This window comes from Meriones unguiculatus, chromosome 9, assembly GCF_030254825.1.
Source record: "Meriones unguiculatus strain TT.TT164.6M chromosome 9, Bangor_MerUng_6.1, whole genome shotgun sequence".
Lineage (NCBI taxonomy): Eukaryota > Metazoa > Chordata > Mammalia > Rodentia > Muridae > Meriones > Meriones unguiculatus.
Window position 1 is genome coordinate 61,538,865 of NC_083357.1, and position 16,845 is coordinate 61,555,709.

Sequence of the window (16,845 nt, forward strand, 5' to 3'; positions counted from 1 at the left end):
TGAATGCTATGAAAAGACTTGTTCTTAAAACTATTTGTACTAATAATAATGCCCCTGGGTTATCTTTGTATATATCTGGCATATCTTTTCTTATTCTTTATTTTTAACTCTTCCATATGTCTTGTTTCAGATATGCAATCTTATAAGCAACGTGTAACAGTATTTGAAAACTTGCTATCTTTTATTAGTGGTATTAATATACTTACACACACACTCTCTCTCTTTTGGTTTTTGAAGACAGGGTTTCTCTGTGTCCCTTGGCTATTCTGGAACTTGCTCTCACAGACATCCTCCTGTTCTGCCTCCCAAGTGCTAGGATTAAAAGGGGCAAACCACACCACAGCCCAGCTAGTCTAAAAAAGTTTAATTTTGATTTTTTTCAACACACACACACACACATTCCAGGCACCCTCACCCACAGTGAGAGCTACTTCTCCCCTAACCCTCCGTATCTGGAGTTTCATAACCCTCTGTGGCTCTGCTCTGGTCACCACCCAACACAGCTATCCCTTCCATGACCACTCGGGAGGCAAAACTTTTCAAAGCCTAATGTTTCACACATTCGTCCCTTCTCTGCCACATCTGTGTTGCCACAGGCAGGGTCTCTGTTATCCTGAGCCTGAGAAGAATGATGGTGTCCAATGGGGGCATAGTGGCATGCCTCTGGCTCACACAACAAGTCTTCACTGGTCATCTAGAAGACAACTGAAACTAACACTGACTATCAAGTGATGCCAGCTCTAGAATGACACAAGGCACACTGAAACCCATTCTCTCATATCCTTCCTTCATATTGTCTCTTTGGCACTAAGACCACCAGCAAGGAACTGAAATCATTCTGTTGGTCAATAGACAGCCTGGTGCACTTCTCTTTATATGACAGAAAAAGAGGAAAGGTGATAGGAAAGAAGGAAGGTAGGAAGGACGGAAGGAAGAAATTTGTCCCCATCAGCTGTGATCTGGGAGCCACACATTGTACCAGCCTTATTGAGCTCATTGATTTCCCCCAAACCCCATGAGAAGACACAGCATTACTTGAAGGAGAAGGAGATGGAAGTTCAGATTGCTGAGGTCACTTGTCTAAGGATAGAAGCAAGGCAGGTGGAATTCAAGCCAGGCTTACATGGAATTAAAAGCTGCTGTTTCTTCCCCTGCAGCCACCCAGACACTGGACTGGAAAGCTAAGCACCCTTCCAGTGAGCTAGACACAGCTTCTGTGCTGCTTTTCTCTGCAGAGAGTTCAGCATCACTCACTAGATAAAAACACAGCCTATGGACCCTGAAAGAGTTAAAAGGACACTCTGCTGGAATTTATTTTGTCAATTCCTCCCCTCAGGGGACATACAATGTCCATTCCCTCCTCACATGGTCCCAGCAACAAACTAAACTACAAGTGCACCCTGGGGACCAATGAGCTCCCTGGGCTTCCTTACAGAACACTCGGGAGGTGTCACTGCCTGAACAGTCTCCACCCAACATATACAATGGCTTCCCCAGAGCCACTCTATTGAACCCCTTCACCAATTAGCTCCCCTAGCCTACATACTGTTAACACCTGGAGGAGGCTGCCTGACCTCACAGCAGAGTGCATGAGTACATACAGATGTTTGGGAGGGGTGGTGGGAATCTTGGCCAAGGCTCCTTCCCAGCCTCTCCTTCTCCGAGGGAACGTCAACCAATGGGCCCAATCCTGATGGACTTTTTCGAGCGGGAACGGCTGATCTGATAAAGATGACGGCTGCTCAGAGGCCAATATTATGTAACTATATTGCATCTTCAGTGACTGTCGGTGCCAGAATACGCTGTATGTAACGCATCTCCAAGGCCCTTCTTGCTAGTTCCCTGTCCTCTTAAAAGGGACAAAGTGATGCCCAGATGAGACCTCCCACAAGGGCATCCCGGGGACACTCAAGTCTGGCCACAATGGGCAGCACAGACCTTTGTTCTGAAGGGGAACAAGGCAGGAACAGGGACTCTGTGGGCCCTAGTGACAGAAACCAGTCAAGCCACTGCTGACCCAAAGAAGGAGAGGACAGGAAAGCAAGAGTTTGAAAATGTGTTTTGACCCTCATAGAAGATGAAAGTATGATAAAAATAAAATTACTCCCTTTGTTTTCCACAGTGACTTTAGTTTTACACATTGCTTTAAAAACTCAGCAAGACGCCCTTCTTACCACAACTCTTACTTGAAGCTACAAAATTTAAAAGCACTTTTTGCTAATTAGAGATGCCATACATTCAGCAAGTAGGAGCTGATTGATATTTTTAATATTTGATGACAACTAATTGCTTTCTGTCCACATCCGTTCCTAATGCTGCTTGCACCTGATAAAGCATTCTCTTCAGGCTCCCCTCTAATTGAACACATGCCCAGAAATGCGCATGTCCGTATTACTCAGCCTTAGCATCAGGATTAAGCATTTCTGGGTTTGCACCACTGCCCTGCTTCAGCCCTTCCCTGGCATTGCTCTTTTAAGTCTTTATTTATCAAAGAGGTTCAAGAAGCAGAACCCCGAGGCTCGAAGGGCTCTGCCTCTAATCTAAAGCTAGATGCCTTGCAAATGTTCAAAATTCCTTCCACATCCTGGCAATCAGCTGTCTAGTAGAAGCTAGAAAGAGCCCAGTTCTCCTTGATAGATCTAACAACAGCTGGAAAGCTTTTCTTCCACCGAACCAAAGAGCCAACTGTCCCTCTAATCCGCTCCTTTGAGACCACAAAAACTAAAGTTAGCCTCTCTTCCTTATGATAACCTGATGACTCACTGACCATGTGACGACAGCTCTGAGAGCTTGATGGCGCTCCCCTATGCCATGCCGAACACAAGCCCTTACACCTGCTCCTCACTAGACACCTTTGGGTCCAAGGCCATCTGCTTTCCTCAAGATGTACCCCAGTGAGTATGTGGCCTTTAAAGGACAGCAGAGCCACAGATTCTTCCCCAGGGAGGGTGTGAGGAGGCCCTGCATTCCCCTGAACAGAATGCCCCAGGCACATGGAAGCCTGGCTCTGCAACCAGACAGAACACGTCTCCAGGCTGGAGAGCCAGTGGCTTCAAGCTGTGCCAGAAGATAGCAAAGGATTTGACAAACACAGACCTTCAATTCCAGGGATGCAAATGGCTCCAGAGGATGTGAGGCTGGCTGAGAGAGAGAGAGAGAGAGAGTACAGGGCGCCAGCAGAACCTGACAAGTTTGCTCAGCAGCTGGCCGGGGCCAGCAACGAGCCCGGAGAAACCAGAACCAGCATTCAATGTGGCAAAGAACATCCTTTACTTTCCTGCTCCCCAGATGTATCTGTCATGGTCTCTGCGCTCTGCAAGGTACTAACAAGTTGGTTCCCCCTTTGAGAGGGGATGGGAGATCTATGGAATGTCAATGAGCAAACGGCCATGACATTTGCAGTGGATGCCAGTTACCACAGAGAGATGCACTCGGTTCCAGCTCTCTCCTAAGAGAGACTGCAGGGCATACAGACGTAGGGAAGAGGCCCCAGATGGAGACATTTTCCCGAAAGCTTCCAAAGCTATCTGCAGCCACTGTGTGCCCCTCTGCTTAAGCGTTTCTTGAGAAGCAGTAAAATGGCAGAAGGCAACTTGGGTCAGCGTAAGTGGCTCTCCTTCTCTCGGAAGAAAGAGGACAGATGGCAGGGTTGGTGAAAAGCCACTCCATTTAGTGCACAGGTGGCGAGATGGGGGCGGGAACAGGACAGCTGACAAGCTGAGTGTTTGCATGGGGCTGAAGGGTATCCGTGTGAGCCCTTGTGACCTGGTCAGGCGCCATTTTGCTCTAGAAAGATGGTAAAAGAAACACCCGAAGTGACGAGTCTCTGCAGCCAGCCTGGCTCAGGGCTGCACCAGCAGCCACCTGACTTGGTGTTGTAGTGTGCTCTTACCTCTGAGGCACCCTACACCTCCGCACCATGTGTCAAGTAGCCATTTGCACGAACTTCCTTGCTAAGGACTTTCCCTAGTTCTCAATATTTCCTCTACTGGAAACAGACCTCTTACAGCATGGTTTCGTTGTTAGTAAGTGGTCAATAAATGTTCATTAAATTCAGTAAAGCAGCAGGACGTGAAAGCAGCAGACAGAAACCAGTGGCGTTTCAGTACACAATGGGTGACCTAGATATTAAAACATCCCACTCAACAAGAGCCACAAAAAGAGCTAGGAATAAATTTAACCAAGAAACAAAATGAACTATACAATGAAAACTATAAAACACTGAGGGGGAAAAAGTGAAACAGACACCAAAAAGCAAAAAGGTAGCCCAGGTTCACATATTGGGAGAGTAGATACTGATAAAATGTTCAAACTACCTAAAGGGACTGACGAGTTCAGTATAATCCCAGCCAAAACATCAATAACATTCTCCACAAAAATGGAGAAAGCAACCCTAAAATCACATCAAACCAGAAAAAAAAAAAAAAAAAAACACATTCAAACCCAACCTGAGCAACAAGATTTTTTAAAAAGTTAACAGCATCATAATACCAGACTTCAAAAGGCGTTGCAAAACAACACTAACCCAAACAGCATCACCTTGCTAGAACCCCAAGATAACTCCACATGTAACAGCCAACTGAGTTTTTAACAAATTGTACCAAGAATGTGTGAAGATGGAGCAATCTGTCAATAAATAATTACTGGAGAGTGGATAGCCATGAAAGTAGCCCCCTAAAGGAAAACCCATTCAAAGAGGATGAGTTAGAGATAAATCCAAAACTGGAAACCACAGCACTGCTAGAAGGAAACACTGACATGAGCAACCAATTCTCAGATAAGACCTCTCCGAGGCATAAACAAAAGCAGAAAGAGATGAATGAGGTATATCAAATTAAACTGCTTCTGAAGAGCAATAGTGTGAAGAGACAGACTGCACAATGGCATAAATGTTTACAGACTATTCCTCATCTGTTAAGGGATTAACAAACAGAATAAATACAGAGCTCAAATGGCTCAATAGTAGATAAAGATGATGATGATGATAATGATGATGGTGGTGGTGGTGATGGCGATGATGATGATGGTGGTGGTGATGATGAAGGTAATGATGATGATGGTGGTGGTGATGATTTTTAAATGGGAAAATTATCTGAGGACATTTCTCAAGAGAAGACACAAGGCCAACAAGTATGTGAAAACGTGCCTCGCCTTATTAGCTGTGAGGAAAAATGCAAATCACACCCACAATGAGATATCATCTTACCATAGCAAGAATGCCAAGATTAAGAAGACAAAAAAAAAAAAAATTTGATGACAATGTAGAAAGCAGAGCCTTGTGTACACTGTTAAAACTGTGAACCACACAGATGGTTCCATGAGTGAAAGGGCTTGCTGGACAACCACAAGGATCTACGTTCAGATCCCAGCACCACAGAACAACACATACCCTTTACCTCCCCCACTAGGTGCTGGAGACAGGAGGGTCACTGGGTCCTGCTGGCTACCAGTGTAGCTGAAAAATAGGGAGCTCCAGTCTCAGTGAGAGAAACTGTCAAGGAACTGAAATAGAGGAGAAGACCAGATGTCCTTGCTGGCTACTGCACACTTGGGCACATGCAACCCCTAAGTCATGTCCCCAACAAACACAGAATATAAGTTAGCCCAACCACCATGGAACACAGTATGGAATTAGAGTGCGGAAGAGATGTCTGTGTTCCTGTGTTCACCGGAGGACTGATCAAGGCACTCAAGAAATGGAATCTACCAGTGTCCATGGTGGCTTAGTGAAGAAAGAAAGGGTGCTGTATATATACCCTAAGCAGAATACTATTTAGCTATGAAACTACTGGAGGAGTGAAGCAATAGCTCAAGCGTTAAGAGCAGTGGCTCAGTTCTCAGAACCCACATGGCAGCTCACAACTGTCTGTAACCCCAGCTGCAGAAGATCTGGTGTCCTCTCTGACCTCCTTTGGTGTCAAGCATACACATGATGCATAGACACCCAAGCAGGCAAAAGATCCATACACATAAAATAATCCTAAAATTAAATTTAAATTAGAAGAGAATGAAATGCCGTAATTTGCAACAGCACGGAAGAGCCTATGTTACATGAAATAGGGCAGCGTGATATAAATTGTATGGGTAACTGTCATGTGCTGTTTGCACTAGTTGAAAGTGGACTCTTGAGAATGAGGATGACCCCTTGTCTCTGACATGTTTTATCAAGTGTGCTCCAAGACTGCCTATCCTGGAACTAGCTGGCTCCTGGCCCTATAGCAGGGAGGAAGTACAACAGCAAGCAGATAAGGATATTAGAACATGGTGCCCTTGATCTCTGAGTGGAGCAACAGCGGGCCTGTAAATGCTCTCTACCAGGTATTCCTTTATTGCCATGCATGTTCGCTTAATCTGTTTGTGTGTGTGTGTGTGTGTGTGTGTGTGTGTGTGTTCATACATGTATGGTGTACATTATACACGTATGTGAACACCAGAGAACAACATTGGGTGTCATTCCTTGGGTACTGTCCTACTTTGTGTTTTGAGGAAGGGTCTCTCATTGGCCTGAAGCTCAACAATCAGGCTTGGGCTTGCTAACCACTGAGCCAAGGGATCCACCAGTCTCCACATCCCCAGAACTGGACTTCTGTGTGTGTCACCATGCTCAGTGCTCTCTCCACAGGTGCTGGGAATCAGATTCAGGGCCTCATACTTATAAAGCAAGCACTGTACTAACTGAGCTATCCCTCTAGCCTCCTTCTACAGTTATTAAATTTTTTTCAAGACTATTTTTATTAATTTGTCTTTTAAAAATAAAAACTGAATTATGGTACACAATGTGTTGGCTCATGTATCTACTGAGCCATCTCACCGCCCTTTTTTATTTTTTTTTAATCTAGCCTTGTACTTATTTTTCTTTTACTATGCCTTGTACATATTTTCACATGTTTTACAACCAAGCCCGAGATACATAGCTGGGGAGAATAAGAACGAGAGAAAGAATGTCATGTTTTATATTTCCTGTACTTGACCCGCGGTGCTCAGGTTTTCTTCAGGCATGCTAGTCAGAGCCTTTGGGTTCAGCTCAATGATAGCATGCTCACCAGTCATGTACAAAGCCCTGGGTTTGATCCTCGGTACTCAGAAATAAAATGCTAGTATGGTTCACTGAGGCTGAATAATCAATTCAGTTTTTTTGCGGTTGTCTACATCTGTTTACTGTCTATGAAACCTGAGTGCAGAGACACAATAGAAACACAACTGAATGTGAAAAGAAACAATAGAAACGCGAGTGCTCCCCCGGCCTGTTTTGGTTTTTTTTTTTTTTTGGGGGGGGGCATGTTTTCTCAGAAATTTGAGAAATATCTACCACATTTGTAAAATAAATTGATCCTTGTCCTATTTTAAAAAAAAGAAATTAAGAGAACAGGCCTGTTGGGTGGGGATCAGGAGAAAGGAGAGATGATAAGATTCATAGCCAGCTGCTTCCATAGCTGAGATGAGGAGCTCTCTTGGGAGCACTGGAGGAATGTGGGCTGGGTTAGTCCAGTCCAGTGAGGAAGGGCTTTGCAGGAAGTTCAGTGCTGGGACCTGGGTGCTGGGAAGTCAGTTCTCGGGACACAGGCTGTCACTCTGCTATCTTGTGTGGCATTAAAGGAGAGAAGCAGGAACCAGCGGAGCTGAATGAAGCTAAGGTCACTCCCCAGAACCTTGGCCATGGTTTACCTGGACTGGGAGGGCTGGCTCGGCACCCTTCTCCTGAGCCAGTGAGCAGTGCTGGGGTGATCTCATGTCCCCTTTGGCCCCTGAGGCATTTTCTACAACAGTCTGACCCAAGTTCCATGCTGCCCTTGTCCTCCCCTCTTTATCACATAGATTGTGCATAAAAGGAGCAAGAAATTTATCTAGCAGCTCCCTAGGTTTCCATAGCACAATTCCACTGAGAGTCCCCAGATCTTCCTGGACATTTCCCCAGCTGTTCTATTGAGAGGGTTTACTTTTGAGCTCTCTCTCCCCCCCCCCTCTTTTTTTGGTGGGGGTTGGGGGTTGGTCCCAGACAGGGTTTCTTTGTGTGTAGCTCTGGCTGTCCTGGATATTGTTCTGTAGACCAGGCTGGCCTTGAAGTCACAGAGATCCACCTGCCTCTGCCTCCCAAGTGCTGGGATTAAAGCATGCGCTACCACACATTGCAAGTGACTAATGCCAGTAGAAAAGTGATGTCTAAACCAATAAAGTGTTGCTGTGGTAAATGTCGTCTTACTCCTGCCCAGACCATCCTTCAAGTACAGACAATTTCCACCTAAACTCCATTTACTACACCCTACCAGGATGTCCCACATACAGCCTAAGAGAGGTCTAAGATAGTTATGAAGGCAACCCATCCCAAAATTCTAAAATTACACATTTTTTTAATAACTTGATTGCATGGTTCTTACACATGAACTCTGTAGATGACAATATCATGTCACAATGTGAAAAAAAAAATGAAAATCCCTGCAAGAACCATGTCTCTTCTCCCCACTCCAGACAAGCTCCCTGCTCTCTCGACAGCATAGCTGCACTTCTCCAGTCACACCACAGGCCAGGTTCAGAGGCCTCCATGCCCCATCCCTCTGTCATCAGGCCTGTCTGCATCCAGAAATAAAAGGGAAGTCAAGACCATCAACATGTGAAAAGGATACGAAAAAGAACTTGCCTTAAATAGATCTCCTAAGCTGGGGTGTGGTTGGAAGAATGCTTGCCTAGCATGAAGGAAGGTCTGGCCTCCATCTATTTTTTTTTTTTAAGATTTGTTTATTTATTATATATACAATGTTCTGTCTGCATGTACACCTGCAAGCCTGAAGAGGGCACCAGATCTCATTATAGATGGTTGTGAGCCACCATATGGTTTCTGGGAATTGAACTCAGGACCTCTGAGCCATCTCTCCAGCCCATGGCCTCCAACTTCAGTACTACATAAAGTAGACATGGTGGTGCAGGCCCAAGAAGCTGAAGATAGAGGAATCATGAGTTCAAGGTCATCCTAGCCAGTCTGGGATATATGAGATCCTGTCTCAAAAGAAAAAAAATCTCCAAAAACCAAATACTGTTCTTTAAGGAAATTCAGATGACCCAGGAAAGTAGTTCTCAACCTGTGGGTTGCAACCCATTTGGGGGTCAAATGACTCTTTCACAGGGATTGCATATCAGATATCCTGCATATTAGCTATTTAGGCTACAATTCATGACAGCAAAACTACAGTTATGAAATGGCAATGAAACAATTTTATGGTTGGGGCAGTCACCACAACATGAGGAACTGTATGAAAGGGTCATAACATTAGGAAGGTTGAAAACCACTGAGCTAGAGAGAGATGCCATCTCTATCTACCCATTGCTTCTCCATCTTGGAAACTTGCTCTGGTTCTCAGCTTGCTATCCCATCAGTCTTGTGGGCATAGATGAACTGCTTAATTACAAACACTTCCAGTCATTCTCCTCAGCCTTTCCGCTGGAATGCGTGGCTGCCACTCTTTCCCTCCCAGACCCAGCTTCAATAATTTTCAGTCAAGGTTCAGAGAGAGACCCGCCACACCGGGATTTGATTATTTACCAACATAATGTTGGCTGCAAGCCAGCGAGACACCAATACATTTTCCTTTGAAGCCTGACATATTGCCTGCTGTTTCTGAGTCTGTTTTCTCAGCTGGCCAACAAACAACCAGGACTGTTTAAAGAAAAAAAAAATCACAATTCAAGGGGGAAGATGTTTTGTGATGTGTTCCTCATGGAGACACTGGTCTCATTTTCCTAAGGCGACACAGGTATCTCCAGGAGTGAGGTACATCCTGTGCCCCTTGACAGCTGCTGGTTCCCATACCCCTGTGATCAGTTTTTTTTTTTTTTTTTTTTTTTTAATCCAGGAAAGGCCTGCATAGATGTGGCCTGGTATCAACACTAGCAGGTGACAAGGGTATTAGCATGTCCCCTGGTGTCTTAGACTGGCATGTGTTCTCCTTGATGAAGACCACACCCCCACTCCAGACAACCTGACACAGATCATAGGCCTCTCAGAGGCTGGTCGCCCCAAAAAAGCTACTGTCAGGCTCCCAGAAATCTAAGGGACAGCAATTGCTGTCACTTCCTAACAATCCACATTAAAGTTCCCCTTGTTGGATCCTACCTCTGAGCAGCTTAGCTGTCGGCTTTGAAATGAGAAGAGAAGAGGGTTTTGAATATGGAACAATCTCTTAAGAATAGGTTAAGGGCCAGATGTAGTGGCACACACCTTTAATGCTAGCACTTGGGAGGCAGAGGCAGGTGAATCTCTGAGTTCATGGCCAGCCTAGTTCTAGGTCGGCTAGAACCACGCAGAGAAACCCTGTCATGAATAAATGGAAAAAAAATATAACACCCTCAGTTCAGAGACTCAACACTCACACTTAAGAAAAACAGACATCTAGGTATGGTGGAGCATGCCTGTAACGGCAGAGCTCACTGGTCAGTCGCCCTAGCTAATCGGTGAGCTTCAGGTTCTGTGCGAGACCAGGCCTCAAAAGATAAGGTTGGGAACAAAAGGGGAAGGTACCTGACACAAACCCCTAACCTTCAAGTTCACACCACACACGGACACATGTACCCCTACACATTTACACACACACACACACACAAAGAAAAAAAAAAAGCAAATAGGTTTGCCACTTTGAGCCACAGTAAACTCTCATCAATTGGAAGGAAGGGATCGTGAAAATCTGTTTAACCCCTGACTGCCTGCATGAGTCAGAAACGCATGGCCTGAATCCCTGCATTGATGGAGCGTTCATTGCCCCACATTCCCCCACCTCACTGTGTTAGTACGATATGAAAGTACAAGTTGTAGGCAGTTCCCCAAGGTCCCCTGAAGGGCCTTGCATCACCGTTCTAGAAAGTGTGACCTGACTTTTGAGCTAAAGTCATTCAGAAAGAGGGGCAGCTCAATATTGAAGGAAGCCTTCCAAGCTAGCTCAAGCAGAGGGTATGATAACATTCACTAGCTCACAACCCTTTTAAACCTCAGTGCATACCTAAGTTTGTTATTTCTTCAACATCCCCATTATTCAACATGTATTTAAAAGCTATATTCCAGTTACCTGGACCCCTATAAGCTTAGACTTATTTTAACAATTTCTAGTTCTTTTCTTAAAAAAAAAAAAAAGTTTAATTGAGACAGAAGTCTCATTCTCTTACTGCACAACCCAGTTTGGTTTGGAACTTGTGATCCTTGTGATCCTCCTTCCCAGGCCCCCACGTGCTTGCATCACAGGTGTCCACCCACCCGCAATCTAGACATCGTTTTCAAGGACAAGATTTCAATCTGGGAGTGTCAGAGTTTGGGTGGCAAGTATATAAAATTATGTGTACAGATGTGTGCCTATATGTGAGCATGTATGTGCGTGAGAGTGCAGGTACATGTGGAGGCCAGAAGAGGGCATCAGATGCCCCTGGAGCTGCAATTACAGGTGGTTGTGAACTACCTGACATGAGTGTGGGGAACCAGACTCAGCCTTCTGCAAGGGGACTGTGCTGTTAACTAACCACTGAGCCATCTCTCTAGCCCCTAAAGTTTTATATAACTTGTCTTATGACTAGAATCTCCTGCCCTTCCTTCACTGTCCATCCTTCTTTATTTTATTTGCTCTGATACGTCCTCTTGTCTGTGAGGTGTTTTCTTCAGAAGGAGTGGTTGTTCTGAGCTGACAACATTCTCCAGACCCCAGGAGGCTGCAGCCTGATGCTCTGCTGGGCAGAGTGGCCCACAGCCATCTGTTGTCACTTTCATTAAAATATTGGGAGTGGAAAAAAACCTTCCTGAGACTGGCATGGAGGGCTGGCCCAAAGATGTTCTCATAATGGCCTCCCAACTTGGCTAAATCTTAATGACCAGATGCTTCAGCTTCTCTGACCACTTGATGGGAACTCTGTACAGATTAGAGGGAGGATAGCCACGGGGCACTCTCAGACAGCACAGACCGAGGAATTATGGAGCTGCAAAATGTTCGCTTTCACTTTTGCAGAGTGTAAGCTCTCTCAAACTTCAAAGTGAGCATCAGAGGTAAGCCTGAGGAGCACCAGGGACGAGATGCGGCACCAGGGGCCTCCCTGTTAACATTGGCGCAGTTGGTGAAGGGAGAAGGAGATCTGGGGAAAATTTCACCGATGGACTACAAAAGGCAGGATAATATATATATATATATATATATATTTGGAGTTAAAAATAACTTGAAGAGACTGAATGCCAGGAACTGCTTAAGGAGCCATCTCTGATCACCGGGTGCAAAAAAACACACATCTGTATTTTTCACACCAGAGTGGGCCTTGATCCCTCAAAGCCGATCTAAAAGCCTAACTGCAGCTCAGCAGTCACCAGGAACATGGATTAAACCATAAAGCTGCCATGTAGACAGCATTCTACTCAGCATGTTCAAATCTTCAGTCACGAGATGAAGTTACAGTTGGTGACACTGTCTTGGTATAATGTATTGAGACCTCCAAAGCTGAAGGAGGAGTTTGGACAGGTAAAAAGTACCACTGTTGCTCTGGGTAACTGACAGGCAGGCAGATGCAGCCAGTGCTGTCTGCTTTATTTGCTACTAAAATTGAAAGGGGGAGGGAGTCTGAGGAGACTTCACATTTTCCCAGCAAAAGCTGCATTCTCAAGAGTCCTTCAGAGCACTCTGGGAATACACCGGAGTTTACAAATCAATTTAGTAAATTGGCTTGGCTGGAAATCATGCTTTTGTGTGTGGATCTGGCTGAAAGGCATTTTCTTAATCTATTGGGTCCTGGTGGGGCTCCTTCAAGCAGTTCAGGGAAAGGTGACATCAGGAAGAGGGTGTCAGTTCCAAACCAAGTCGATTCCAGCTCAAACCCTCGCTCCAGAAACCCAGCAGTCCCTGAGTAATTCACATGACCTCTCTGAGCCAACTGCCAAGCTATCCCACCAGCCTCTTGAAGCGCGGGCAAGATAAGTACCCTGTATATTTCAGAGTCAAGTACTGTCTTAATCTGACCTTTTCAGTGCAGCTATAAGCAACTGGGGATGACAGGCGCCCTCCCCACGCCAACCGTCCGTTCTCTCATCTCCTGTAGGCCAGGTGGACAAGGGACATGAAAGGAGCAGAGCTCTGGAAACCTCACCCTGCAATGACTGCATATACTTAACCAAATTGGGAACTTCATTTAAGCAGCAGGGAGAGCCAAGCTGCACTTCTAAAGACAGAATTTTTAGATGTCAGGCATATGCTATTTTCGGCTCTATATAATTTTGCCCTTTAGATATTGTGAACTTGAAGAATTCCACAAGCGGTCCATCTCCTTTTGTTTGTTCATTAGTTTGTTTTGTTTTTGTTTTTGGTTTTGTTTTTGTTTTTTTTAATAGGGTCTCAAAAGTATAGCAATCCTTCTGCCTGTAACACTGATCCAAGGGCTGGGATCCTAGGCATTGCTAGCACACTTGGCTCTGAGCCATCTTTTTTCCCACCACACATATTTTCCAGTCAGCTGGTTGCAGTGCACTTTCCAGGCTCACTATGACACATGAGCCTGAGTCTTGAGAAGGGAGGAGGCAGAACAAAGGGTCCAGACCTACAAAGGTCCCAGGATCCGCTCAACAGAAATCTAAGGGCTGGAGAGAGTAGTGCGTTGCCTTGAGTCAAACTGTGAAGATGTTTGGTGAGGTTTTAGTAAACTGTGAAAACCAATATGGAATGGAAAAGAAAAGGAATTTGGACACAGAGTTATATGCCCTGATGTTTCCAATTCTGAGGTCAACGTTCCCACTATACTTGAGGAGACAGAGGCCTGCTAGGACAGGCCTGTGTCATTTGTCACTCTTAACAATGTATACGTTAGCCATCACTGTATCAAGCATGCCTGAGAAAATAAGTTGCTACCCGTGGGTTGAGTCCATGATGGCTCAGCCCATCACCTGAGTCCTGTGGTAAGGAACAGCATGGAGGCCGTGGTACAGCAAAGCAGCTAATCTCACAGTGGCTGGTAAGCAGAGATGGAGGAGGACAGGCTGATATCCCAACAGCTACTTCAAGGGCACACTCCCAACTATCTAACTTCCTTCCTCTATGCCCCACCACCCATAACCCCTCTCCCCACAGTGCCGCCAGTGGAGCTTTTGGAGGACATTCCATATTCAAACTACGACAAAACAGAACCCAGTATCTAACGTGTCAGGGTTGTCAATTCTGAGAAACTTGAAACAAATCACAAGGATGATTTGCATATCAATAAATAGGATGTTTTGATGCAATGAAACCGCTAGGGTAGAAAGATTAATATGACTAAATCAGATATCCCAATGAACATTTCAGACTCTGAGATACAGTGTCCATTGTTACAAGGTGCCTCTTCTGAAACAGAAGTAGCCACTTAACCTTTCTAAGCACAGTGATTTTTAACCACAGATGGGTACATTTTGAAAGGTGCTAGCCCATTGGAGCAAGGTTGACTGCTAAGAAGCACCGAGTCCCTGCTGCACAATTCCCCAACACTCCCTCCTCTGGTTTAGCTCTGATTCTACATTGGGACTAAGAGAATAAAAGTGCTTCTTTAGTTCTGTTGCTCTCTATGTGGCCACAGGGGTCTTTTTTGAGACTGATAATCCAACCAAGGACCATGCATGAAGATAACCTAGAACCCCTGCACAGATGTAGCCCATGGCAGCTCAGTCTCCAAGTGGGTTCCCTAGTAATGGGAACAGGGACTGTCTCTGACATAAAATCAGTGGCTGGATCTTTGATCACCTCCTCCTGAAGGGGGGAGCAGCCTAACAAGGCCACAGAGGAAGACTATGCAGCCAGTCCTGATAAAACCTGATAGGCTAGGGTCAGAGGGAAGGGGAGGAGGACCTCTCCTCTCAGTGGAAGGAGAGAGGGTGGGATTGGGAGGGGACGAGGGAGGAGACTACAGCTTGGATACAAAGTGAATAAACTGTAATTAATTTTAAAAATTAATTAATTTAAAAAAAGAAAGTGCTTGTTTAGGGGCTGTGTTGACATGAGGCTGACTTTCAAGTCAAGTATACTTCAGTGCTTGAAAGCAGGTTTGTGTCCTTTCAGGGACTACTAGGAAGAACACATCCCTCTGGACAGCTGTTGAAGGAGGTATCAAGTCAGGTGACATAAATGTTTCTAGAATGGCAGCAATCCATAGCTTATCTAAAAGGGATAAGACAGCTCGACTTCCAGTTGAAGTTCTGAAAGTCAGAATTGGCCATACCTGAGAGGACCTCAGGGTATTGCTGAAGAGAAAAGGCCACAGGTGGAAGCAAGGAAGGGCAGAAGGGAGCTGATGAGAAGGGAAGGGGGAGAGGAGGGGAAGGGGACAGGCAAAGAGCTGCCAGAAGCAGGGACATTTGGAAGGCAGTGTGGGAGACAGAAGCTATGAAGGTAGAAAATGTGGACAAAGAAGACTTCTTCACCAAATGGTTTGGAATTAACCAAAAAAAAAAAAAAAAAATAGCTCAACTTCACAAACTAACTTTTAGGTGTGTAACCAAGAACTGGACTCAGCTCTGCTTGAAATACTTTTGATTAATGTTTTCTACCAATGAGTGTGATTAATTCATGGAGAAGAACAATACCATCCAGTTAAGATTGGGGGTGGGAGAGTAATAATAACTCCAAACAACTTTACAAAGTTATGTATCTATGGAAAGAAAGAGAAAGAAAGAAAGAAAGAAAGAAAGAAAGAAAGAAAGAAAGAAAGAAAGAAAGAAAGAAAGAAAGAAAGAAAGAAAGAAAGAAAGAAAGAAAAGCTCAAAGAATTAGGTTAATTCACAGTGTGGATGAAAGAAATAGCAAACTTACAGTGTGATATCTGGGCTGTCAAAGTTAGACAAGAAAACATACTGGATTCTACAAAGTAAGTATTCCTGGGCCCAGAAATTACTAAGAACTCAAGAGTTTTCTTGGCTGTAACGACTTGTAAATATCTAGAAGAGCCCAGATTTTGAAGCCCTGAGGACACTTACTACAGCTAAGAAAGTTGGCAGGAAGCTTCGCACAGTATTTGGGTTTTCTTTCTGAGTTGATATCTTACCAAATACAGCCATCTGTGTTCCCTCTGGGAAAGGTTCAACCGTTCTGTTGCCACTGACATGGTGTTTGGCTGGAAAAAGAAAGAAAGAAATGTGAGTTTAAGTGTAGAGTTTGACATGCATACTAACACGTGTCATTAAATGTGTCGGTGAGCCCGGCTCTAGTCAGGAGTTAGGAACACAGCAAAGCTTACCCTCCTAAGGGAATTTCACTTACCTGGGTTTTTATAACTCTCTCTCTCTCTCTCTCTCTCTCTCTCTCTCTCTCTCTCTCTCTCTCTCTCTGTGTGTTCATGCACATATGTGCATGCCCACATGTGGGGTCGAGGAAGCTGACATGCACTAATGTGCATGTACACCCAAAGGCCAGAGGCCACCCTTGGCTATCATTCCTCAGGTGTGACCCACTTGTGTTTGTTTGGGTTTCTGTTGTTATTAGTTTGTTTGAGGCAGTGTCTCTCATTGGCTGAGAGCTCACCCATTTGGCAAGGTTGGTCAAGGTCAAGAAGCCCAAGAGATCACACCTGTCTCTGCCTTCCCAGAGCAGGGATTAAAAGCATGTGCCATCACAACCGGCTTTCTACACGGGTTCTAGGAATGAAACTCGGGCCCCCATGATTTCAGAGCAACCACTCTACTGACTCAGCCATCTCCCTGGCCCTTTACTTGAGTTTCAGTCTCAGTGATAAGGCATGTTGTATTATAAATGAACATGTCAGGGTCTAAGTTCTTGTAGGCCTGGACAACTGAAAAAATAATAGAGCCCTGGTCAGAGGATTCCTACTGAAGCTGACCACACCCGGAGAGCAAGGGAATCCCTGAAATCCAGGTTG

The 16,845-nt window shown here is 45.0% G+C and overlaps 1 protein-coding gene across 7 annotated transcripts in view; it reads right to left on the bottom strand.

Annotated features, from left to right (window-relative positions):
• The window catches only part of Msra (methionine sulfoxide reductase A), a 313,853-nt gene that overhangs the window by 167,856 nt on the left and 129,152 nt on the right, over positions 1–16,845 (bottom strand). For 5 of the 7 annotated variants that reach the window (XM_060391310.1, XM_060391312.1, XM_060391314.1 and 2 more), the window contains exon 2: positions 16,015–16,083. The exons of 1 other annotated variant lie outside the window; for it this stretch is intronic. In XM_060391310.1, coding sequence (XP_060247293.1) covers positions 16,015–16,083 — 69 coding nt within the window. Of the gene's footprint in view, positions 1–15,946; positions 15,966–16,014; positions 16,084–16,845 lie in introns of those variants that run through there. One more of the 7 variants, XM_060391316.1, reaches the window with a different exon arrangement.